This window comes from Patiria miniata, unplaced genomic scaffold, assembly GCF_015706575.1.
Source record: "Patiria miniata isolate m_02_andy unplaced genomic scaffold, ASM1570657v1 HiC_scaffold_6, whole genome shotgun sequence".
In the NCBI taxonomy this organism is placed as follows: domain Eukaryota; kingdom Metazoa; phylum Echinodermata; class Asteroidea; order Valvatida; family Asterinidae; genus Patiria; species Patiria miniata.
The window spans coordinates 24,888,095-24,914,518 of NW_024037073.1; the positions used below are offsets into that span (position 1 = coordinate 24,888,095).

The window sequence follows — 26,424 nt, forward strand, 5'->3', positions numbered from 1 at the left end:
AACATTAAATGAATTAGATAAAATTACCTCAGAGCAAATATGCAGTCCAATCCTATGCCCCCTGTCTGTCTGGCCTCAACTCCGTTCTCAAAGCTGTTAATGAAATAAAATGAAATCAATAAACATTTCACTCAGATCAGTGCACGTGGCCCCAGACGATAAATGCATGGTACAGGAAACAGCCGTCGCATTTGCAACTCGCGCCCTCGTTCGACAAGCAATTTGCATAAACGCGACGTCACAGCTTGAGGTCATCTCTTGTCACATTCAAAATGGCTGCCATCACCAGACGTTTCACGAGTGCATATGGGCTCCAGAAAGATTCAAGAATATCTCGGAAAATTGAACATCATTACACCTAAGTATCCCAGAAGTGATAGATGAGACATCATAGAATACAACCATATGTAAGAAACGGACCGTCATTTTGATGAAAACGCCCTCAGTAGTGTGCGGTACCACGGTGTGTGGCCAGAGGTTCAGCGCAGCATACCGCGGCCACACTAGTGGGGCTAAAGTGAAGTATTATTGAGCTATAAAAAGACTTAAGTCTTACCCAACAATGTATGCAAAGCAATAAAAAGAATACCCCAGAAAGATTCCCATACCTGGACACATCACTCCGTCAAATTGTCTTGTCAACAAAGTCTAGTGCCGTTTTTTCAGTAGGCAATGCATTGGAAGGCTAGGCCTAGGACCTGTGAACGTTTACGCGTCTATGTCTACCGGCAGGTTAAATGCTTCTAATTTGTCTTTGTTTTGTTTTTTAGGTCTTTTTTAGGGAGTCTTTTTAAGTGAGTATTTTTTTCGTATGGAGTTCAAATCTCCCCCTCTTGCACAAAGCTGATGAAACTCACTCCATAAAATGTTATGCCTTGTTTACATGATCTGAAATTTCGGTTTAACTTCATTGGTAAACAACAGAGTTATTTAGGGTCAAAAGTAGGACATGGTTTTTTGACACGAGGTTGAAACTAACTGGAATGTCAAGATTTCATTCTTACCTTGATGACATTAAGAATGTTGACGATTTCCCCATTATCATCTATACTGACGTCAAATTCTGCAAGATTAAGTAAAAATGCAAAATTTTCAATTATGCCATCAAAGATGCACAGATTTGAAATGGGGCATTTTCATAGAATTTGTTTAAAGACGTGTTTCCCGTGCTACTTTTGAGTTTACCTCGACAAATAGATTGGTTTTTTTTTAATTCACTTTTTGTGACATCGACTGAAAAAAATCCACATACGTTTATAGATATTGAATGATTTCTTTCCAAAAATTGAATTATCGGCCGTCAGACAATAATTCTGCTCTCGCAAAGCCGGTTCTTGTGCCCAAAATGAAAGCCCTTATTCAGTGAGTTGAGATGCCTAAAATCAGAATAAAATACTTTTGGTTACAAAACAAAACAATTTAAAATTGGTAAGGAGAAAAAAACTCTAATTATTAAGAGCATTTGGTATATCACCTTTATGCAAGTTGCATCAATCACGGGACAAAACGAATACATGTTGCTGAATGCATGATGACTTGGAAGCGCAAAAGTTTTCGATGGATGTGCATTACTCAAGCACGCGTGCTCTTTTTGCCCCATGAAATTGGCGCAAATTAACAGTAAAAGTACTTCAAGTTGAACACAAGGTGTGTATACGTAAAACAAGCTTATGCACAAATGTCACTGAAATTGTTGTTTTGGATTCTGCAAGTAAATGTAGGTAAAGGACAAATCTGCAAAGGTGAAAAAATGCAAATATTTGTCTACCTGGGGCTAGGTACATGTATTTACTCAGCTGGTTATGTAGTTTCAGATCCATGTTACAGCCAGAGGACCGACCGCCAGCCAGATTCAAGTTGGACTGAGTTAAGTCAACATCATTTTCTGAGGAAATAAAATAATAATTTATTCACCTAGGGCTAAACCTATGAAATCCATTTACTAGGCCTATTACCAAGTTTGAAATTTGATGCAGAAAATTCAATTGTACCAGTTCTGTATTTAAGTGGGGTGGAACTAAGCCATACTTGTATATCCATTCAAAAGAATTTGTTTTAGGAGAGGGCATATGAAATAATAACGCCATGGCAATAAGGTGTTTCATGGTAATGTGCGCTATCTTATTCGTGGGGCACAAAGAACACACGTTGCTAGACGCGGGTGCACTTTGGATTGAACGCATGATGACTTGGAAGCGCCAAAACTTTCCAATGACGATGTGTACACAGAACGCGTGTAAAATTGCCCAGCGGGGAAGATGGCGCATATTACCGTGAAACACTTTATCGTTACGACAGACGTAACATGACTTTCAACTGCTATCGTTACAAAACTGTCTGGTTTCCTGACATAGTTGACCTTTTGTGGTAGAATCGCATCAACGCAGCTTGTGAAATATTGTCCAATTACATGATATACTGATGGATGAGGAACGCGCAAAATCTGAGACAATAATACTTAGTGTACACAAATTCTGTAGGGTTGTGAAGGAGCGTGGCTAACTTGCAAACGGCGATAGGTCAATCCAGTATTCAACGTCACAATCTTTGGCTGTTGGAATCGACAAAATGGTTCTATGACTTTATTTCCCTATTTCCACAAATCCTCCAATTTTCAAGAAAGAAAATGAAATCTACTTAAATAAAAAGAAAAATTTGATTTAAACCTGAAACTTAAGATCTCTATAACATTTTTTTTTTCAAATTCCGTAACGATAGTATTTGAAAATCGCATTACGGCTGTCGTAACAATAGCCACTACGATTTTACAAAGTTAACTAAATGGAGATTAATAAAAGGTTTGACTTCTGCTTACGCTTCTGAGGCTAAACTGCCTCAGAGTCTGTGGTCACCAACTGCACCAGGATACAACTGTGGCATTTCAGAATTGGCTGTTTTTGCACTGGTTTTGAAGGCTCAGTGCACCAATGTCCCACAGATGTTTGCACCTGATGCACTGTGTTGCATCTGACAGGGTTAGGGTTCACAAGGGGATAACAGTTCTACGCAAATAAAATAAACTCGGTGATGAAGTTAAGTTCTACTGACATATCAGGAGGTACAGTAGAAATCGACTGCCTGGAAGCTGTGGTGACTGGGTATAAATGAGAAAACATAGGCTGCTGTTTCTTACCATTTGAACCAAGAAACATTCGGATGCCAGCTTCCTGAAGACAGGGATGAGGTCGACAAATGTGGATGTGCCGTCACAGAGGGGCGGGGGTAAGGATTGACGATACTGATGGCCCAGCGTCAGCAGGTGATGGGACGATGTACATGCAGTTGTTGTGGTGGAGTGCGCACTCCAGAGATAGCTTTTGCTGTTTCACGAGAAAAATTTGCAAAAATAATAAAGAATTTAAGATTTCTGTAAAAGAAATGTTAAGACAATATCAACATTACTTTGGTTGTTGATTTCATCCTTCCTTTAACCTGTTCACGCTGGGATTATTTTGACAAGAACGGAACGAGGCGTGGGATATATTTTCACTCGACCTCAAGCCAGGCCGGTTGAAGCCATCACCCTCGGGCAGCACACTCATATTTCCAGCCTCGCTTGCTGCGAGTGGGTCACTGACAGATATTTCCGGACTCTCTCCCTGCGTGTTTATCTGTCATCGGTTCGGAGTACCCAAAACTTTTGCGTGTATACACGGCCTCTTGGGCAAACTGGTTAAAGCAGGCATGCAATTTTTCCTTGGATCCACTGATTTCCTCGTTATTTACTTCTCATGAATAATTATAATTATAATAATGCCATTACAAATTGAAAAACACTGAACAAAGTCATGTGTGGTTTGGAATTTCCTCGTTCTTTTCAAAATTCCCAGTTGCATGCCTGTTAAAGGTACATGGAAACATTTGCTTCTGTGCATTTTTTTTTTGGCTCAACAAGCAGACGGCAGTGAAATACCAGATGACTGTTCGAAAAAGTCCAGAAGTTGACTCACCAGACTATCTCTGTGGTATGTGGGTACGACATCGCAAAATATCTCAAACATGTTTCGCACTGTGTAGAACAGTTGGATGGCACTGCAAACATAAAAATAAGACATTTTCAGGAATCCTTTAGTTGAATATTGTGTACACTGACCTATAAAATGTTCCACACATTTCAATTTGCATGGAAAAAAAGGCACTCTTGCTTTTTCACATGATATGGGACAATTTCCAACACAGGGGAGTGTGGCAAAGTGGTTTGGGTTCGTGACTCTTGATCAGAGGCTCAGAGGTTTGAATCCAGCTGCTGGCCATATGCTGTGTCCTTGGGCAAGCCACTTTACCCCCACTTGCCTCTCTCCACCCAGGATGTAAATGGGTACTAGCATCAGCTGGGGAGTAACCTGCGATGGGCTAGCATCCCATCCAGGGGGAGTAGAAATATTGAATCATTTCATACCAAGGAAACCATAGATAACGGCTGGCCCGATGGACCATATTGGCTCACGACAGACTTTAGTTTACTATGGTGAGAATAGCATAAACACATCACATCAGGCAGTTGGCATGGGTGGCGCAGTGCGTGAAGCACTTGCCTCTCACTGCTGTGGCCTGGGTTCGATTCCCGGATCGGGTAATATGTGAGTAGAGTTGTTCATTAACTCTCTCCTGTGCCACGAGGGTCATACGATGGCTGCTTGAGGCGCTTGTACATAACATGCCTTTGGCTCGACCACGTTGTAGCCGCATCCTTCACAATTCAGCTTCTGCTGCGAGTAAGGATGATTAGCCCCCCAAATTAATCTATGTCCAACTCACCATTGTGGTGTGTTACTACCAGCTTCTTGTAATGTCTGGTAGGCTAGATTAACAAGACACTCTATGCTTTCACTGACTGCACACTCAGGCAGTGCAAAGATACCCTCGCTGACGTGGCACTTGTCCTGAAAGAAGTAAAAAATATGCATTGCAAGTGTCCTCAAGTGAAATTTTATATTTAATACGATAAGTTCATTCAACACATTTCAACAATAAATATTTCAATTAATGTTTTAAACTTGCAAGAACTCTTAAAGGCTGATTAGAATGACAAAATCAAATCCAGTTTAGTCTTGAAGCGCACAATTTCCAACAAATTCTAACCTTGGCATCTTGTTTTTGATCTTTGAGGTTCTTGTTGTCAACCTTCATTGTACCGACTCTCTTTGTATTGTGCAGCTCTCTCTTCATCAGCTTGCGGGCTTCAACTATCAGCTCTTGACACTTGCAAAAATGAAATAAACCAAACATAAACAATGTCAGGGATGTAGTCAAGTACATCACAAGTCCAGTCACAAGTAAATCACAAGTCCAGTCACAAGTAAATGACAAGTCCAGTCACAAGTAAATCACAAGTCCAGTCACAAATAAATCACAAGTCCAGTCACATGTAAATCACGAGTTCAATCACGAGAAAATCACAAGTCCTTTCACAAGTCCTTTCACAAGTCCAGTCACAAGTCTAGTCACAAGTCCAAACAAACTGAATGTTGCTATTAAAGAAATGTTGCCACAACATATTGAGAAAAATAATTCACCTTTTTGTTAGCACAGTGGACATTGACATCTCTGGCGTAGGTCAGCAGTGGAGAAGCAGTTTCTGCAATAAACCCTGAATAAGAGAAATTCTCTGCTATTTCAAATATTTAGCTTCAAGGCAGTGTTTCATTTTATTATTTATATGAGGCTTCCAGCGGTCAAAAATAAATCAGCGTATTGTATGCTTTTGTGAAACGAACCAAGATAGCAATCATTTGGAAATTCTCCGGCGCGCCCTCATCCAGGCATTTTCGCTGGAAACTCACAGTTGTCAACCACTCAACAGAGCGTAGTGCGCGGTACCGTTGAACAAAGACGCCCACGCAGCAAGCATGCAGCGCGCAGCAGGCCAGATATACGTGCACTGTTGTCAACAATTACAATGGCAGCTTCAAATAGTTTGACGAAAAAGGAGAAATAAAGACAGTGTCTTGAATTGTATTTCTAGCGAATTAAGTCAGCTCGATATAAAAAATAATAATATTGGATGGCTTTTGGGGGGGGGGGGATACAAGAATATATTGTCTTCGACTCGTGCAATATTGTCATAGCTCATGCAATATATTCTTGTATCCACCTCAAAGCCATCCAATATTATATAAATATTCTGTATGATTATTTGTTTTGGTTTGCTGTGTAACTGCTGACTGACCTGTTTTCCGTAGAGAAGCTTCAAATACCTCGGTAGCCGTGATGACAGCTTTGTATTCATTGAGCTAAAATGGTGAATATGATAAAATAAACAAATTAACAAATATTATCATACACTATTTCTGTAAATACATTTTCAAACATGAATATTCACTACACAGCATTAAATGTGCAGACTTCTTTCTTTTTTTATTCATATACACCACAAAATCACAAGTGAATTTGATTGTTTCTACCAAATTGGCACAATTCCATCACTGAAAACCTCCCGGTTCGATTTTCAGTGTTTTAATTTCTAGAACAATTTTTTCTAGAACAAAATTTTCCATTTAAGATTTTCAAATAATATTCCAATAAAATAAACTTTAAAGGGGCACTAGGTCCTGAAATCCCCGAAAATTTCAGGTTTTGGATCCTACAATAAACTCCAGCTAAGACGGCACTCTCGGGATCAGAGAATTTGTGACGACTTACGCGAATGTTGGCTTCTGCTACAAGTCGTCATTTTGCCGACTTACACAAATACACAAATTAAATCACAAATACACAAATTAAATAGATCGCGAGGGGAGCTCACGGAATTGAACGGGAAATTTCACTTTTTATCCGACTCGTAAGCAAACTTCAGCACCTTGATTTTAATCATCGATCTCTCCTTGTACCTCAGGTGGCGTATCTAGTAATTTGAAGGCTGTTTTGAGGTAAATCTGATGTTTTTATTTGCCGAAGTTGTGTTTTTTGGGGGGGTCAACGGCGGTCGGCAGAATAGTGCCGCGCAACTTTTCTCATGGTTTCTCGAGAATTGCCACCAAAATCATTGAAAAATTTCATATTTTAGTCTTCATTGTTCTGTTTGAAGTCGATTACAAGCTTCGTAAATGCCTGTTGCATCGTATGAGGTATGAACTATGGAATCTGGGTCGGGATAATATAGGGAAAATGGACCATTTTTGTAATGCACTGGGGATACAGAGTCCGGGATTTCGGGACTCTTACGACCCGGTACTTTTAAATTAGTTGTGACTCCAGGGGGGTCAGACAAGTAGACCGTTGAGACAACTCGACTCACTTGTTTTGGGGCCTAGTTTTGGGGATAGTACCGGGGATTTTGACGGCGACTGATCGCCGTTTGGGAGTTATGACACATGATTTTTTTTGTTGCATGTAAAATAAAAAAAAGCTGATATAGCGCAGCGTGATTGTCCGTGCACATCGTCTGTTTTTCTGGGCCGCGCACATCCCCGGTCAACGTGGCCGTACCGTGCACGGTGACATCGTTTTTGCCGGGCCTGTAAGTCCACTTGCCGCGCCGGTTGACGTGCCCGCGTGCCGGGCCGGGCCCGGTCCTCGCGGGCCACCGGATCGGAGCGCCCTCTGTGCATCGAGTATGCCCGTGCAGTGCCCGGGTCCTGCCACAGATTTATGCAACTTTTTCCGCTCCATGTGTATACATTTCCATTGAGTCGAGCATTCTCAACGGTCGAGTTGTCCCGAGTCGAGTTGTCAAACCAGGCGACTTGTCTCAAGGGTCGAGTTGTCTCAACGGTCGACTTGTCCCGAGTCGAGTTGTCTCAACGGTCGACTTGCCTGACATTCAACTCCAGCTCTAATGCGAAAGCATTAGAGCTGAAGTTACTCAAGCTAAGTTACAGAACCTAGAACTTAGCTTGAGTAACTCCAGCTGACATGCTCATAATATTCATTCACATGTAACGCTGGAGTGTGGTAGCAAGAGACCCTAAAAAAATGTCCTCTCAAAAATTGTTCATTTTCACCTCTAATATCCCAACTCAGATTTCATTTAACTACCTCGTAGATTCAGCAGTCATTCACAGAGCCTAATGATCGACTTGAAACAGACCACAAAAAAACTGTCTGGTGAGGTCAGGAAGATCACTGGTGGAGCTGTTGAGCTGGGAACTGATGTCTCCCTGAATACCAACAAAAAATAAAGATACCAAATTGACTTCTTTTGACAATAAAAAGTAACATCTTAACCAGTTTGCATCAGAGGACGTGATAAGACGCACTGGCTGTTTTTATGCACAGGCACGGCTGATGGATTTTCTAGGGTTAAAAGGTCAAAATTGCCTCCACTCACCTCCGGGTAACGTTCTGCTTTTGCACACACACAAAAGTCTGTGAAGTCATACAGGCCAGACTGTGTGTTGATCTTGAATTGGCCGCTGTGCATGGCCAATTGTTTGACAATTTACGTTCCAGTGGACACCTCAAAGTATTGAACCATATGAGGTTTCGGCACAAAGTGGGACGCTTGGGTAAAAAGAACCCCTATGCCAAATATCAGGCCAAAATATTTCCATGAAAAAAATGCATCATTTTACCAACTTGCTGAGCTCACATTTGTATGGCCCTTAGCACAGAGATTACTCCAGTGTGTGGCCATAGAATAGGCTAGGTTTTTACCAATGGTGCAATAAGTGATAACCACAGACACCAATGCCTATCTCATCAGACAGCCCCACATACCTAGTCTAGGGGCTAGACGTTATTATGGTTTGATACGCGATAAACCCCGCAGCGATAACCCCCGCAAGAGGGAGCTCTCACTCACGACCAACTAATATCACCCACCATCAAAACTTTCTACATGCAGTTTACCATTACTTTCATATAGACATGAGGCTAGGATATTTCCAGGCTTTAGTGAAATTCATCCAATTGCCTTTAAATTCTGTTATACAAAATTACATAAAGACCCTGAGAAATCTTCACCATGGAGAACATCGTGAACTCTTAATAGAGCACAAACTGTATATCATTATCGAGAGTTGAATGCTTAGAGAGCAAACTCACCACAAATCCAAAATGTCTTGGGAGGTTTTGGATCTCAATCTTGAAGATCTCTGAGGTGAAGTGCTGATGTGTCAGATAGTGATAAGGATCCGTTATGGCAGCGCCAGTCACTGGTACGTCGAAGGTGCTGGTAGAATAGTTATCTTGTGGGTCAAGACCTGATAGACAAAAACGAACAAACTAAAAAACCAACTCCGAACAGAGAAAATAAATTTACTTTGATTTTTTTTAAGCATGAGATATTTGCAAGTTTAATTATGAGTTTTCAAGTGAGACACTGCACAACAAAATCAGTTCACAATGACAAACAGATCAATGAATTGCAAATTTTGAATAAAAAACATCCCAAAGTTGAATACTGTTAATAGAGATGTACAACAATTGTACACAGTACCTGAAAAAAAATTAATGCTTTAAAGGGAAAATACAACATTTGCAAACATCAAAAAATAAAATTACCAAATCATTTTGAAATACCTTGCTGGACTGTTAGTGAATGACAGTGTAAAGCATCCTGTAAAATCATGGCACCTGGTATACTGTCATTTTCAAGAAAAGTGGTATTTTTGTATCAATTTCCAACGCTGATCGACCGACCAGCGTTGGAAACAACTGGCTTTTTTCAAATACTGGCCCCAATTGACCATCGCACTTGTTTGCAATCGATTACACACCTATGAACGGGTACAAGCCAGCTAGACTGGTTCCCTGACCTTACAATTCCCCAATGTATGTAAACTGCTCTGTTTCTTCTTAAATGGAGTCAGGGAACCAGACTACAGGAAAATGATTGTTTTTCTTGGTTTTTATAGCATTTTTGAACCCAAAACCTCAAAAAAGTCAGTGTAACTATATTTGCTATATATTTGCAACCCCCCAATTCCATCCATTTCTGAAAATTACAGCAAAAGCAAATGATGTATATTCCCTTTAAAATATGAGCCTCTTTGTAAAGTTAGAGATAAACCTATATATAAATATCTTAATTTGGACGGTTCCCAAAAATGACCAATTTCTACAAGCTGCTGTTTTTGTGTGCGTAATTCAAAACTGCCAAGCACAAATAATGCTATGTACTATCACCATTCTGGTATTTGAACTAGTATGCTTTTTTGATACATGTACTTTATTGATGCCTTATAATATTTTGATATTTTTATTTGCCTTTTTTAATGGGCTTTGTATTAATCAACAAAAGAATGAATCAAATTAGGTTTTGGCCTTCACCGATGTATAAACACTGTATACTCAGTGTGGTACCTCCCGAGTGAAAGTTGGAAAAAAATCACTCGGGTGGGACTCGAACCCACGACCTCCTGCTTTCTAGTGCAGACATCTTACCACTCGACCACCGAGCTGGTTGGTTCAAATCTGATGTACATAGCAGCGGGTACTGCATTAACTATTCATAAGATGGATAGTCGGTGAAGGGCAAAACCCAATTTGATTTACATCACCCCGACGCAAAATTCCATCTTAAGCCGTGTCCACACTGGACTTTTTTTTTAAGGTTTTACCGAGACGATGGTCAAATGAGAAATGGTCAAATGTGACCACTGTCCGCACTTGGACTTTCGTAAACTCCCCATTCATCATTCTTGGAGGAGACTTCAACATCCTGGGCATGCTTTGGAACTCAAGGACTGGTACATACGGTATTCAATCCAAAATTATCAACATCGCAGATGACTACAATCTCCAACAAAAGGCAAATTTTACTACAAGGAGAGACCCAGTTACAGGAACAGATAACATCTTAGATTTGCTCTTCACCACATGTTCAACTCTGGTTTGTAATGTTTACAGCAACTCCGGGATTAGCGATCACGCAACAGTGTTAGCTGACATAAACATCACCACACCTCGCTCTGTCAAGCCCCCTAGGACTATCTTCAAGTGGAATGACGTGGATGAATGACGTCCTCGAGCTTAAGACCGAATTCATGCAGTCATCTCCAGAAACCAGAACAGTTGAGGCAAATTGGAGTATTTTTAGGGACAGGCTGAAAACTAACGAATTAGTACCACAAAAACCAGTCCATGGACATTCTAGACCCTCATGGCTCACTACTGTCCTAATCTGTTGCTGCAGGAAGAAAGAGCGCAGCTACATGTATGTGAAGGCAGTAACAAGCGGTCTACATTCAAACTTTTGCAAAGGGTCATTCCACCGGGTTGGGGAACAATGTGTGACATATGACCATATTAACAAAAGCATAAATGCCTTGCTAGCAGTTGCTCTACATAATATTTGTTGTTGGGTGTTTCACGACTGCAGAAAGTTTGAAATCATTTCAATGTATTTGGCCAAAAATATGAGCAAAAAATGTCATTTTGGATGTAACATTGACACCGTGTAAGTGTTACATCCAAATGTGACATTTGTACCTCTTTTTTAATTTCTGCGAAACATCACACAAATTCACTTTGCTAACTTCTTACTATACATGCAACACAAAAGCTTTTGTTACGGTAGTCAGGTATCAAATGGAGCAGAAATGATAGCTTAGTTGTGTGGATGTAACATTGACACGGTGTAAAACCCAATGTCACACTTCCATTGAGTGATTTTTACACCGTTACATCCACACTAGAGGTATTGTTTCTGCTATATTTGAACCCTGACTATACCAAAACAAAAGCTTTTCTTGGTGCTTGGGTGTCCAGTTGTAAATATGCAATGTCAGTTTGGGTAATATTTTACATACGTGTAAAAAATGGCAAAAAGGAATATTTGGAAGTAACATTGACACGGTGTCAATGTTACATCCGAATTAATACATTTTTGCTCATATTTTTGTCAAAGTACTTTCAAATGATTTCAAACTTTCTCAAGTATTGAAACAACTTAAGACAAATATTAAATTGAGCAATTGTTTAGAATGCATTGATACTGTTAATAATATAACCAAATATATGGATGTAACATGCACTGCTTCCCAACCCGGTGGAATGACCCAAAAGCAAGTGAACAGCAAAATCCGAAGGGCTAAACGCACACATTTACAAGAAACTACATCTACAGGTAACCCCCAGAAATGTTGGCGCTACGTAAACAGCACTCGTAAAGACAACACAGGGGTTCAGGTTCTAAAACTCAACGGGAAAAATATCACATCTGACCAAGAAAAAGCTGAAACCCTACAAGACCAATTCTGTAGTGTTTTCAGCAGGGATGACACCGATGTGCAGCCAGTTCTACCACCGAGTCCCTACCCAGACTTGACAAAACATCACCGTGTCTGTTAGCGGAGTCCTCAAGTTACTGACGTCGCTCAACTTGAAACTAGCTGCCAATGAAGTTGCCCCAGTACTCGCATTCATATTCCAACAATCACTTGACCTGGGTTCTCTACCATCTGACTGGAAGGAAGCCAACGTAACACCCATTTTTAAGAAAGGCTCTCGTGCAGACCCGGCAAACTACAGACCTGTGTCGTTGACCTCTGTTTGCTTTAAGTTATTAGAGCACATCATTGATAGCCAATAAATGAAACACCTCCAGGAACACGACATCCTGAACGAAAACCAACATGCTTTTCGTAAAGGCCTGTCCTGCAAATCCCAACTCGTAACAACTTTGGATGACATCTCCTACAATTACAATAATCAAATCACCACAGACATGGCAGTACTTGACTTCTCCAAAGCATTCGACATACATGTAGTTTCTCATCAAAAACTGGTCCAAACATTAGACTACTACGGGGTCAGGGGAAAAACACAAAAAGGTGGATCAGGGAATTCTTAACCAACAGGTCACAATGAGTTGTGGTAAATGGAAAATCTTTGAAATGGCAAAGTGTCGACAGTGGCGTACCACAAGGCACCGTGCTTGGCCCCCATCGGTTTTTACTTTTCATCGATGACATTAGCAAATCAGTGACTGGCACAACTCGCCTTTTCGCTAACGACTGCCTGTTATATCGGAAGATCTGCTCATCAACTGATGAACCGATGTTCCAAAAAGACCTGGACAACTTGGCTCACTGGGCGCAAACCTGGGGAATGAAATTTAATTCCAGCAAATGTAACATCATGCGAATCTCCGGGAAGCGGGCCCCCGGCAAAACTAACTACACCATGTTAGGATCCAACCTCGTAGAGAAAACCAACATCACATATTTGGGAATAATCATTCAGAATAACCCAAGTTGGAATCACCAAACAGCACATGCCACTTCCAAAGCAAGTCGTATATTGAACTTCATCAAAATAAATTTTCATTCTGCATCCAGATCTGTCAAAAAAAAGCTGTACTTAGCAGTAGTGAGACCACACCTAGAATATGGCAGCATTGCTTGGAACCCTCACATAGCTAAGAACATAACATCCCTGGAAAAAGTGCAACTGATGAGGGCTGCTCGTTTCGTAATGCGAGATTATTCCAGACTGAGCAGTGTGACTGACATGTTGACAACCCTAGGCTGGTCTTCACTGGAAGAGAGAAGGAAAGTTAACCAACTTACCTACTTACCTACTAAAATAATACACAACATAGTTCACATTAACTCATCATCCATAGTCCCCAAACCAGCACCGGCTCGTAGAATTCACAACCACCAGTTGACAGAAATTGCAGCAAGGACAGACATCTATATGCAGTCATTCCTACCCCGAACTATCCGGAAATGGAACAAGCTCCCTCAAGACACCACAGACGCCCCAAACCACAACACCTTTAAGGATTTAATTTAGTTCCACTTCCCCAAGGCCTCCTTGCTAGACTTCCACGTGGAGTATTCAGGATAACCACCAAGTATGGGTACCAAGTAAAGGTGCAATTTTTTTTATGAAATTGAACCCTCATTCCCCCAATTTATAAAAATTACCTGGAAAGCAACAAAACTATCTTGCAGCAAAATTAATTTCACTGGGTTAAAGTATTAAGTTTCCAATAAGCAAGAATGGACAAAATCACATGAATGGAGCAAACGTCTTCACCAAGTAAAAGAATAACAAGTCACCTTTGGATTTGTCCTCCTCATCTTCATTGGGAATAGCATCCATAGTGATGGCCGCATCTGTTGGCTTCTTGACAACATCACCCTCTGTAACTGTGGTTGACGTTACCTCCCCAGTTGGGACATCATCAGAAGTTGGTCCCTGCTTCTCATCCATTTTGGTGTTATTACGTTGGACCAAAAACACACTGGAAATATAAAGAAACTGACATAAAGCAGTTGTATACTATTGCAAGCCATGACCAGTGGGATATCTAGGGAAAGGGGTGGAAATTTGAAATCACAACGTGCACCTGAAAATAGTATGGTAACCATATCGTGTACATGTCTCTATGCAGTGCGATGTATATGTGGATACCATACCAGTATGAGATGCGAGCTGTAAATGTCGCCATAACACGGCTGCGACGCGACGGTTCTATATGAAAAGCCACCAAAATCATCATTGTTTCCCCATATTTTAGCCAGCGTAGTTCTGTTTCCAGTCGATCCTTTGCTTTGTGATGACTGCTGCATGGTATTTAGGTGAGTTTAATCTCAACTAGGTTTGGATAATCGGGGAAAAGGACAATTTCAGGCAATATTTCATGGCCTCCGTCATTTTCTGACTGCTGGGGAAAAAATAGTTGGGGAAGAATTCCATACATGTACATATTGCATGCACATCACTAATATTTCCCCACAGTGACCTACATGTATCAGCCATCAGAAACGGATAACATGTTTAAAAGTCAAATTTAGCAGGGAAAATATTGAAACGTTTACGAAGAAAACACTTCAAAATTTTCAGACCAGTCTCTTAGGGTTTGTGCACCGGGTGTCAAGTGATGTCCAGGTGTGGAACTCTTTCCAATAGTTGTTCCCCCAGCTCTAGCTTAAGAAACTCTAGTCCAAACATTTGGGACTCTCAATACTGTCTATGAGAGTGCCAAATATTAAGGTATTGAAAACTTGCAATACAAGATGGAGATGAGAAACTCCAGCTCCAATGCTCATCACGAATTTGACATGTAGAGCTGGAGGCACATTTAGTTTTTGTCCAGCAGTCCGAAAATGGCGGAGGCCGTGAAATTTGGCAAATACTAAACTTCACCTTTTCCCCTATTATCCAAACCCAGATGAAATTAAACTTACTTCACACCATGCAGCAATCATTTATGAAGCATTTGGTCGACTTGAAACAGAACTATGCTTTATAAGTAAGAGTTGAGGCCTTGCAAGGTGGAGATACTAAATAATGAAAGGTTTGCGGGAACACCATGGGAGAATAATTTCTAAACTAAGAGAATGGTTCTGAAAAGCACCAGAGGTACATGTATCAACTCGACGTTCTGGTCAGTATGCTCTGACTCTCTTCAGGAGAAACATTTCATTATTTATGCTTTATACTAAAATATGAAAAACAGTATGATTTTGGTGGCTTTTCTACCTTGTATACTGCATTGGGGCTGCTATTGATGACACGTATACATTCTAATGTTGCTTTCAGAAGAAAAATAAGATATGGTTTAATATAGACCCATGAACGTGGCTATATACATAATATGCACTCAATATTCTGTTATTGCTGCCAAGAAGTTTAAGTGATCATTTAAAGTTACAGTCCATCATTTGCAGCTATCCAAAACGATATTTAGTGTTGAATAACTACTTGGTTGAAAGATAGTAAGGGGACTAAACTCCCTGTGAAATTATTCTTTCTGGCATGCTGTCATTGGGAAGAAATCAATGAAAGAAGGCCTTTCCAACGATGCGTCTAAAGGCACATGGTTGGAAATTTTCATTTATAGTAGTGTCTTTTGTTAGTTGGCGAAGTGCGCGCAAGTGTTGACACGACGCACACGCGCTTGCTTTAATTCGTCAGATCAGTGCGTGACATTGCATAGCTGCAATTAGCTCAGTGAGAACGTGTCTCCAACACTGAATTCAGGCCAAATTCAAAACAAGATTCAGCATCTTTTGATTTGAAATCGAGATCCTAGAATGTTGTTTTACTCGAAATGTACAGCTGAAGCTGAGCTGAAACTTCATCACGTTAGTTGTTCAGTACCCTTCTTTAGATTTTGAGCACGTTTGTTGCTTCAAACGAACAAAGTACAGTCCATGCAAATGATGGACTGTACCTTTAAATAATATTTGGAAACTTTTATTTTGTTTTCTTTAAGTACATGTACATTTTTTTTTGGGGGGGGGTGGGTGGTCCTTTTTTGTAAACAGAAGGATTATTGCTGCCAAGAAGTGTTAGTTATTACTTCAAGAATATTTGGAAACTTTTTTTTATAATGCTTCAGTGCCCGATGCGCATTCTGCATGCACCAGTACCAAGGTACATGTAGCAAGTTCAAAGCTTATGATGTTCTCATCCAGAACGAGCTTTAGCAAAGAATTAAACAGAGACAAAATAAGAGAAAGCAAATTTAAAGATTTACTTTGTCTAAATTTACTTTTTTTTCAGTTGTGTCTTTACATAATCATTAATCTCATATTTTTTAACAAACATTCGTTTCTTGACCTTTTTGTGCAGTTACCTGAATGTTCTTTGAAATATGGAAATAAATGTTGAGATGAATAGGAGAGGGTAACCATTTCATCTTCACATATGGTGACTGTCAAAGAAATTCCTGCATTCGTTTTCTTGCGAAGTCTAATAACCAAAATTAAAACACATATTAAAAGAGCAGCCTGTACTTTTAATTGATTCAGTACGACTTGACTTACACGTAATGGAACGAGACGTCTTTATTGAAGGTGCGAGTTGTCCAAGGTACGAGTTGGCATAATGATGTCACATTAAATGTATGTAAGAGTTGTCCAAGGTACAAGTTGCCCAAGGTACGAGATGACCTGTTTCCTTGCACATTGGAACAGCAATACTGGGTGATTTGGCAATAAATAGTTAATGCGGTACCCGCTGCTAAAGTTCAAATCGAACCGGCCAACAGATCCCGTTAGCTTGGTGGTCGAGTGGTAAGACATCTGCACTAGAAAGCACTGGACATCGTGGGTTCGAGTCCCACCGGCTTGATTTTTCCCAACTTTCACTCGGGAGGTAACAGACTGAGTATACAGTGTTTATACGTCGGTGAAGGGCAAAACCTAATTTGATCAATTCTAAAAGTTTACATTATCTTAAAGAAACCTAAAGGTATTTTTATTTTTTTTGCCAGAGGTAAACTTTTGAAATCACTAAATCCGACTTTTTGCCATACATGTAGGTAAACTTTCGAAATCACTGACTATGACTTTTTGAATTGACATCATCATCGATTCATGATGGACTGCAGACAAGCAATCGTTTCTCGGGCAGCGCAATGGTTCATCAGAAAACCGCAGGATCATCCATAAAATCAAAAATAAAATAGCAAGAAATACACAGTTTGGTATGGAAATACATTTCGAGTGCAAAAATTCAGTTCGGTAATATTTGCAAGTAAGTCTCTAATGCCGTTGAAAAATGGCAAACTGCAACAATGTCACCGTGTACGGACGGCCACATTGGCCGGTCAGCACGGCACAGGAACCGTGTCACTTTGCAGTTTGCACAGTTGGCTAGGTTTACCATACGTACCGGCCCATGAACCTGGCAATGTGAATAATTTTTACGAAAAATGAGTACCGAAGTTCCAGCGTTCCTTTCAGTAGAGCTAGGAAAATATTGAAGTATTAAATGAGAAAAACACTTAAACATTTTCAGACCAGTCTCATAGGGTTTGTGCACAGGGTGGCAAGTGATGGCCATATTATGGGAATCTTTCCTTTGATGTTAATTGGGAAAGATTCCCATACCTGGCCATCACTTGTCACACTGTCACACCGTGCACAAACCCTATGGGACTGCTCTGAAAATTTGTAAGTGTTTTCTCGGTAAAAATTCAAAATTTGGCACTCCTAATTTAGACTTTTTAGGACAAAATATCACTTTCTGATGGCTGATACTTAGGTCATTTAGGGAAATATTACGGCGATCATGAAGTGTAGGGCCCCTGTTTTGTTTTGATCATATTATTGGAGTCAAAATTTTTTTTTTTTTATTGCTCAAAAATCACCTTTACAATCAAAGCAGTTTTTCCTCAATTATAATGACACCCGTTTTGCAATTTTGAACGGATTTTTTGGATAGAAACCACAATTTCCGAATTTATTTACCCGCTACAAAGTTAAAAGAAAAACTTATTTTGGCGTGATTTTCCGATTTTATTTTCAAGTGCAAAGTGAACCCTTTGAAAATGCCCCGAAAAATAAGAAAATAATTTTGTGACAAACATCTGGCTGGGTATGTAAGTAGAGATAATAATGATTTATCAGAATTTATCAAGTTTTCAGAAATTCTTAAATGTTAATTTGGAATTTCCCGAGATTTATTTAAGTGCGCCACGTTAGGGAACACTCCGCCAAATTGTGCCCAATTTCCGGACGCCACCGTTTTTTAATTTCGGCTTAAATTTTATGAAACCGAAATTGTTCACAGAGGTTAAACAGCAAGCATTAATAAGGTAAAAGTACCAGTATTTCACTGCATGAATTTGAGGTTTGTCAACAAAGAGGTTTGGCAACACTACACGAGGAAATTTGGGTATGCTTCGAAGTGCGCCACGTTAGGGTACACCACCATACGTCTATGGCGACTTCTTGCAGTACGTTTCACTAAATACAATAATGCAGATTTCACCAATAGCTAATATAAACAACCAAATTAATGTTACCATTTATTAAATGGTTAAATAAAATTAGTAAACTGACGAACCTGTATTAAGAAAGTGGCAAAGGTAACAACAGGTACAGTTTCAGCCACTCGGAAGACAGCGCCGTACAGTTGCATGTTTATGTTGTTGAATGCTGCCCTCATGTGTCGTTCGATGGGCATGCAAGCTCTTTCGAAACATCGGCCTCCATCGCAGTTCACAACTGCTTCAGGTTCATATATATATATTGAACTGGCATCCTTCTTTTTTTTAACGAGACGAACGGAAGCCAAATAATACCTTTTTGTCTATTCTTATTTGACAACTGACGCTTTCTGAGTAGCTGCGTGGAAATTTCATAATCTTCAGATAATTATAGTAGACAAAGCCGCATCTGGGAATGAATCGAAATTTCAAAAACCCTTTAAACCCATGTTGTTGTTGTTTTTTTTTCTGGAGGGCGCTGTTTACGCTGAACATGGGGATATCGGGGGATCAATGTTTTTGAGGTTTTCCCCTTGAATTCCCCCCCCCCCCAGAATTTATGTGATTATTCAAGACGAGGAGTTATTGAAAATGGCTATCTATGTGGTAGGTACCCAAGAGATTGTGGAAAATTGTTTATATTCTTTAGATGGAGTTGGACACCTCGCCGCAAAAGTAATTTTAAGAAAGCAAAATGTGAAATTGTCCAGTTTCCGGACACTTCACAATGAATATTGAATGGCTGCTGCTACGGTATTCGGTTACTCCTAGAACTATGATGCTCCGCGTGAGCGGAGCCGCATAGACACAGAACCCCACAAAATGGTTAATTGCAGCACAATCCCTCATGACAATTTAAAATGTATACGTTCAATTGTTTTTCATTTGTTTCTCATTAAATGTTTGTATTAATCTATGTTAAAGGGGATCCCTACTCGACAAGCTCCGCTTTTTGGGGATCCCCTTCCACCATCTCTAATTAGAAAATAATGCGCCCAAAGTGTATAAATATATTTTGTAAAGCAAGCTCGAACTTTATAATACCCAAAACTACATGTATGTATTTATGCCTTGTCACATAATGAAATGAGATGTGGTAAAAATAATGAAGAATGAATGAATGAATGAATGAATGACCATCACATATTGTCAGTCCAACAAAAACGACCAGGATATGTTTTGATGCACTCACATTCAATTTGCGTTGGACAACACGCGCGTGTTTTAATGCAAGCGTTATCTGCCTCAATTATGGTGAGTCGAGGATACTCATGTAATGTAAGTTGCACCTAGTAACAAACATTGGTGGATTCTGTCGGTTTTTAGGCCAAAATGACGAAATATGTGCCCTTTTTGCACTGAGCCAACCTGACACTAGAAACGTGCACAAAGATAATGATCGATCACTGATTTTCGGTTCGCTCGGAGCACGCCGCGGGGGGTACGGTACTTGCACTTGTACGCATGCGCGTATCATTTGCTTGCGGCGTGCTCCGAGCAAACCGAAAATCATCAATCGATCAAATCTGCCTACACGTTTCAAGAGTCAGGTTGGCTCAGTGCGGAAAGGGCATATTTTTTCATCATTTTGGCCTAAAAACCGACAGAATCCAGCGATGTTTGTTAGGGCGCAACTTACGTGCGTATGTCATGAGGTATTGTATGGAGTTTTTGGGCAAATTGTGCAGCGGTTCTGTGGAAAATGTCTATGTTTTGATGAACGTTTTTGTACTTAGTTGGTGTTTTGTAGTAGCAAACAATTTTGCGAGGTTCTCTGTCCATGAGGCTCTGCTTCGCGGAGCATCATAGTTCTAGGAGTGACTGCTAGGGTAGTTCTCAGTACTCCCTACTATTCTACATCACTTCCTCGTGTTGGTTCAGCATCAGAGGTGACGGAAAGAATGTTGCAACCTGATGCTGCTTTTTCCCTCATAAATCATCTCAATGAAGGTCAGTCATTGGAAAAATGATAAAACATGAATCTTGGACTGAGAAACATTTCCAATTTTGTTAGGAAATACTGAAATTTTTTTGGACTCTCCATAGACTTTTTACACAACCGCTGAAATAGCGTCAGGTTGCAACATTCTTTCCGAGGTGACTGTTGGCTCCCCAAGAAAGCCTTCTAAAACCTCTTCCACCGCCTCAAAAGAGATCCCATCTGCGAGTGGTTTCTTTGTTAAATGTTTTATGCCTGGTTTTTATGAACTACCACTTTGAAAACTGCTGTGAAGATTTGGATTCGAGTAGAAAATGAGATTTTCTACTGATTTTATTGGCGTAGCCGTTTTATACATTCACATTTTTTTTTACATCACACATGTTTACTTGACAGTTTTTCTCATGTTTTTTTTTCGCAACTGTAGGCGCATCCATCAGTGCGGATGAAAGGCGCTGAGGCAGACTGGACGCCCATACAATGCACAGACAGGGAGTGTAGCCACTCCTTGATGAAGGCTCCGCATCTGCACTGTCCATTCTGCTCCCAGGACAGTCTCTTCACTGATGAGATTCTCCTCAAGGCGCACTACAGGGTTAAGCACGTGGATAAAGGCATCAACTTTGGGGGTGAGTTTGCATTTGGGAACAAGACCAAGCGCTCGCATACTTGTGACTGGATCCCAAGAAATATGTTTTAGGTTAAGCCAAAGGACAATGTTTTTCACTTTCTCTTCACAAGTCATGCTACAAGATGACTTTTAAGGTCCATGTGAGTTGAATGCAACACTTGTCTAAGTGACAAGCCTGCCGAGTGCAGCAAGATCCATCAGGTCAAAAGTCTCAAGGCCAAATTGCCTCGGAGTCTGTGGTCCTCGAACGCAGCAGGATACAACTGAGGCATTGTTCAATGGGATTAGCTCTCATTGTTTCAGAACTGGCTGTTATTGCACTGGTGTTGATAGCTGAAATGCAGCAAAGTGCACCAGACTTTTCCACCTGATGCACTGTGCTGCATGTGGCAGGGTTAGGGTTAATTAAGATAAGTTGAAGGTAGTGAACAGCAGGACAAGGTAGTGGCATTTGTGGAAGTTTTATGAAATTGACAGATACCTGGGCTGGTTATTCTTAGCAGATACCAGTGTTTGATAGACTCAATTGTCACAGGCCATGCCCAAGCGCTGGCTGTGTCTCAGGAAAAACTTTGCATCCGGCCTGCCTGAACAAGAGTCCTAACTCAGGTCAATAGCTTACTTGTGCCTGTTACAGCAAGAGAACTATATAAAAAGATCCACAGTTCATGTTTTGTCAAAGTGCATATAGCTGTCAGCTTTTGTCAAAATTGCCAAACCAATCCTCTACTGTATCCCTCCCCAGGTCTTAAAATATTGCGGTGATGTAGATCCTGCATCGTCCACGGCATCATTCACGAGCAGAAATACTTCAAGGGTGCCCACTGGCACTGCTACCACTGTCACAACGGGTTCAGCAGGAGGGACGAGGCTATGAAGCACTACCAGCAACACTTCCGTAATCCAGAGACCACAATACAGATAGTTATTACTCGGGTACAGTATGTCATGGTCAATGTTACAATCATGTACTTCATTTTATCCCAGTGGGCACATCAGACTGCACGTACAATACATGTAAACCACAATTCATAAATACCAATGGCAGTTTATCCATTCCTATTGGTCGAGAAGCCGCCATGTGGCCGGTCTTAAACGGATGATAAGGACATGGCTGGCTGGTCTTCAACTCTTTTCCAGTCTCACTTGAAATTTTGGCTCCTATGAAATCCAGTGCCTCTTTCCATTTTATTGGTCCTCACGTAGGCATGCGCAATGCTACCAGTGAGTCAGTATTTCATAGTCCTAAATTCACAACGCAACGCCCCAGGTGCGTTTTGCATGACATCGCGCAGTATGTGTGACGCATGTGCCAATCTCCAAAAAAGGAGTTGTTAACATCTTACTCGCGAGCTGGACACTCCATTATTTAGCTAAAGAGGGGTGTTAAAAAAACATGAAGTGAACTTGTTGAGCAAAATCAGGTTTTTTACCAAAAGGTTTGGATTTTTTTGACCGAATAGGTATTTATGAATGGGAATAAATATGTGCTTGGTCGGTATTTAAGTTTAAGACCGCTTGGAGTCTGGGTGCTGATAAATACCATCGCCTTCGACTCCAAGCGGTTTTAAACGGAGTGATTAAGACCTTCCAAGCATACTTTTATTCCCTTTAAACTGCATCAACAGTGATAAGCTATTAAACATTGGCACAGGTGGGTAAACTACCATGGTTCACTCAGAAAATGTTGTAAATTCCTGATGCTTGAATTCCGGAGCTCATGGGACTTATTTATAGCTTTAAAGACTCTCTGAAATAAATTTCACAATCAAACATTTGACTCAAGTATTTATTCTTTTGAGAATGATTAGAGACACCTTTTTGGCTTAAACTGTTTGAAAATGCACTTATTTTTTTAACCTTCGCAGTTTCAGTGCTGTTTCAAGACAACTGAGTATGCCGTTGCTGTAATGTAATGGTCCCCTTTAATCTGCATGAAAAAAACAAAAAACAATGAAATAAATTTAATCAGTTGAAATTGATGTACCTTGTGAGCAGGTATGGTGGTTTACAAGGATTTTGGTGGATTTTATCAAATGCCAACACTTAGGGTCTTTTAAAATAATTAAGTTTGAACTTTAATTTTTCCCTGTACATTTGCGGTGTAAATTGAATCTTTTGCAACCCTGCAGGTTTTGTCTCATTTTATCATCCTCAACCACTTCACTCCACCATTTTTACCCAGGATGTCAACCAGATCTTCACCACATACACTGACCCAGCACCCAACAGTACCAGCCTGGTAACACACCTCATAGTCCCCCAGTCACAGCAGCCATCGGAGACAGACACATCATCCCCGGGGCTATGAGCAGACTGATGGGCAGCAGCCGCAGATCGAGTACCAGTATGCCTGCATCAATGATCCGAGCCAGAGCACTGCCAATGGGGAAGGTAAGATGGTAAGAATATTAACCCTGACCCTCCAAGAATCCTTCAGCATCTACGCAGAGGTTAAGGTGGATATTGCCACCAGCAGTGAAGGATAATTAGAAGAAGCTGACCAAAAAGCCAAGGGGGAGGCATTTGATGCAAGAAAGAACTCTTACCCCGCCCCACCCCCCCCCCCCACTTTGTTTTCAATTGATATATCGTGAATCCATATGGAAGAAGGGAATGGGTAGACAACAGCATGTTTAATACAGTTGTCTTCACTCCTGCACTTGTTTGGTCAATAAAATAAATAAAACAACAACCAAAAGTTCAGCATTTTTTTAGGGGGTTGGGGTGGATGAGGGCCAATATTGACAGTGGATTTTACAAATTGAAATTACAAGGTGCAAAGGGTGTGCCATTCAAGCGCAACATATATGTCGACCTTTCTACTCCATAAACTCCTCCCATCATTTCCCCTCTTTGTGTAGCCCACACCTGGAGTGACCTTTTGATGACCGACTTTCATTATTACAGGAATCATTATCCAGGATAATTACTCAACCTTTCCCTCTCGTAAACAGTTGTCCTTATTGAAATACCAGATGAAGGAAGCAAAGAGGATTTGGAGGACGAGACTTGCTACACAGAGCACAACTTGTCGCTGCTGCTGCAGGAGAAGGAAAGTCTGGAGAAGACTCTTGAGGAGGAGCGGACCACGTGGGCCCAGACAGAGCACAGAATGAAAGGCACTATAGAAAGGCTTCGTACAAAGGTGAGTGGGCATTCCATCTGGTCTTGGTCTAACAATGAGTTTGGATCTTGTTCCCTGCATGCAACAGGTACCAAGGGCGTCAATCGCTTCTCAAAAGTGGGAGGGGGGACATACCTTGATCAGAACTAATGCAGGCACACTAATGCGACTGCGTTCTTTCAGTGGTCAGATTTCTGTCAGGATGCCAGCTGTCATGGCTGTGGGCGATCATGGTGTGCACTGTTGTTGTCATTGCTCTACATTTTCTACACGTTCTACGTTGTTCTATGCGCTGACGCTGCTTATGATAAATGCAGACAAACCGTTGCACACATTTTGTACACAAGCTCAGATGTGTCGTTTATCCTTGTGTAGAGGATCCGTGGTTTCACTCAAACTCTAGTTGCACTAAATAACTGGGTAACAACACATGTGCCTTCTTAAGCATTCATGCTCCAACTGCACACATCATGAAGTGCATAAATGTCAGACTTTGGTGTGCGCTGTCATGGTTGTGATTGGTTACACATCATGGGGCAGAGCCTAATGGATTGGTCTATTAAAATTCCATCTGTAAACAAATAATTTCTCTGCCCATCCGTCTTGCCCTCCAGGTTGAGTATTTGTCCAACACAAACATGTCACTCAAGCAGCAGCTGTCCATGATTCACACGTCCAGTTTGAAACATCTGACCAACGACAACGAGAACCAGTCCATTTTGCAAGAGTTACTGCAACACATGTCTGAGGAGCACACCCAGCTGCTGCACCACCATCTAGCACAGCTACGGCTGTACGCTCAGGCCTGCGCATTATCCGAATCAGCCCCCGAGGAATCTGCAGCTGAATCTACAGTCTTGGTACCAGACCTGGCTGACCAATCACAGGACATCTCACACATGGCCATGATGTTGTCCTCGGAGGGCACCCTTGGGAACATGGAGCAGACAGTCGTCATGACGATAACGTCTGAGGAGGATTCGGAGCCGCTCGGCAACATCGTGGATAACCCCGGAGATACTGTGGGACATGACTCCTTGACTTTGGATAAGGACGTTCACTTGTCACCAAATGACATTCTGTACCAACTGACAAGCGAGGGACTGTCACCAAGACATGCCACCTCTGAGTCGGGTCACGTTTATCAATCAGGTAGAACTCATTCACATCACAACACAGGCTGTGATGTCACGCAACAGGATTTTCACAAGAACAAAAGTTGAAAATTGGTTCTTTCCAACAGCATGCCAAAAATATTCTGCCCCGATGGCTTTGACAAAAGAACGTTTGATGACAACATGTCAAATGAGGGACCACCATTAAAATGTGGGAGAACTAATAGCCTGAAAGCCACTTAACTAAATAAAACCGGACATATTTTGTAAACAGTGTACACTCAGTGTTGTCTTAGGGCTTAGTTGGGGGGGGGGGGACTTGAACTAATGAGTTGAGTCTTCATGGAAGTTTGTCTTACCTGAATGAAAAATTTTACCAAAGCAACTGGCCTTGGTCTCTCCTATCTTTTCGAGTTCTCGATGGGCAATCCCGAATCCGCTCAGTGAATGGGCGTCGTTGTAGGCCCAAACAGATCCATGTAGGTCCTCAAATCTATTACTGAAACATAAACGATGCAATTATGATTAACATTGAAACATTTGGTCGTATGTTTAAAAACTAGCATTTGCTTTTTTTTTTTACTACATATTTTTAAGCATAACTTTTACTTGCATGAATAAAAACGAGAGCAAATGCTTTCACTCTTTGCTTCAAGCTAAAAGTATTTGCTTTTTTACTTTTTGGCTTTTGCTAGACTAGAAGTGTGGACTGGTTTCAAACTTAAAAAAAATATAAATTTCAATTGACCTCAAAATTAATAAAATTTTAAAATCTGAAACTCCAACTGTGGGACTTGAACCAGCAACCTTCAGAAGTTCAGATTTAGGGTCATCAGTCCGTATTAATTGATTAAGCACAACTTCACACTATTTTGTGGTTACAAAATTAACTGTAAAGTTTCAATTGACCTAAAAAGTAGTAAAATTTTGAAATCTAAAATTCCCAGCGTGGGAATGAACCTGCAACCTTTAGATTTAGAGTCAGCAGTCTGAACC

The 26,424-nt window shown here is 40.8% G+C and overlaps 1 protein-coding gene and 1 pseudogene across 3 annotated transcripts; one reads left to right on the top strand and one right to left on the bottom strand.

Annotated features, from left to right (window-relative positions):
• Positions 1-34: 34 nt before the first annotated feature.
• On the bottom strand, positions 35-18,832 carry LOC119742926 (centromere/kinetochore protein zw10 homolog). 3 transcript variants are annotated; one of them, XM_038219193.1, is made up of 12 exons: positions 18,694-18,832; positions 13,953-14,137; positions 8,986-9,143; positions 7,978-8,099; positions 6,170-6,233; positions 5,083-5,202; positions 4,759-4,883; positions 3,951-4,032; positions 3,134-3,320; positions 1,769-1,885; positions 1,005-1,063; positions 35-93 (listed from the first exon to the last, which is right to left on the bottom strand). In XM_038219193.1, the coding sequence occupies exons 4-9, from the start codon at positions 7,995-7,997 to the stop codon at positions 3,207-3,209; spliced, it is 525 nt and encodes a 174-aa protein (XP_038075121.1). In that variant the 5' UTR covers positions 7,998-8,099; positions 8,986-9,143; positions 13,953-14,137; positions 18,694-18,832; the 3' UTR covers positions 35-93; positions 1,005-1,063; positions 1,769-1,885; positions 3,134-3,206. The 3 variants fall into 3 exon arrangements, with proteins under 3 accessions (XP_038075121.1, XP_038075122.1, XP_038075120.1); XM_038219194.1 differs by lacking the exon at positions 8,986-9,143; XM_038219192.1 differs by lacking the exons at positions 7,978-8,099; positions 8,986-9,143 and adding an exon at positions 5,517-5,590 and having other exon boundaries at positions 18,694-18,831.
• Positions 18,833-19,137: 305 nt separating this feature from the next.
• Positions 19,138-25,706, top strand: LOC119742925 (annotated as a pseudogene).
• The last annotated feature ends 718 nt before the right edge of the window (positions 25,707-26,424 follow it).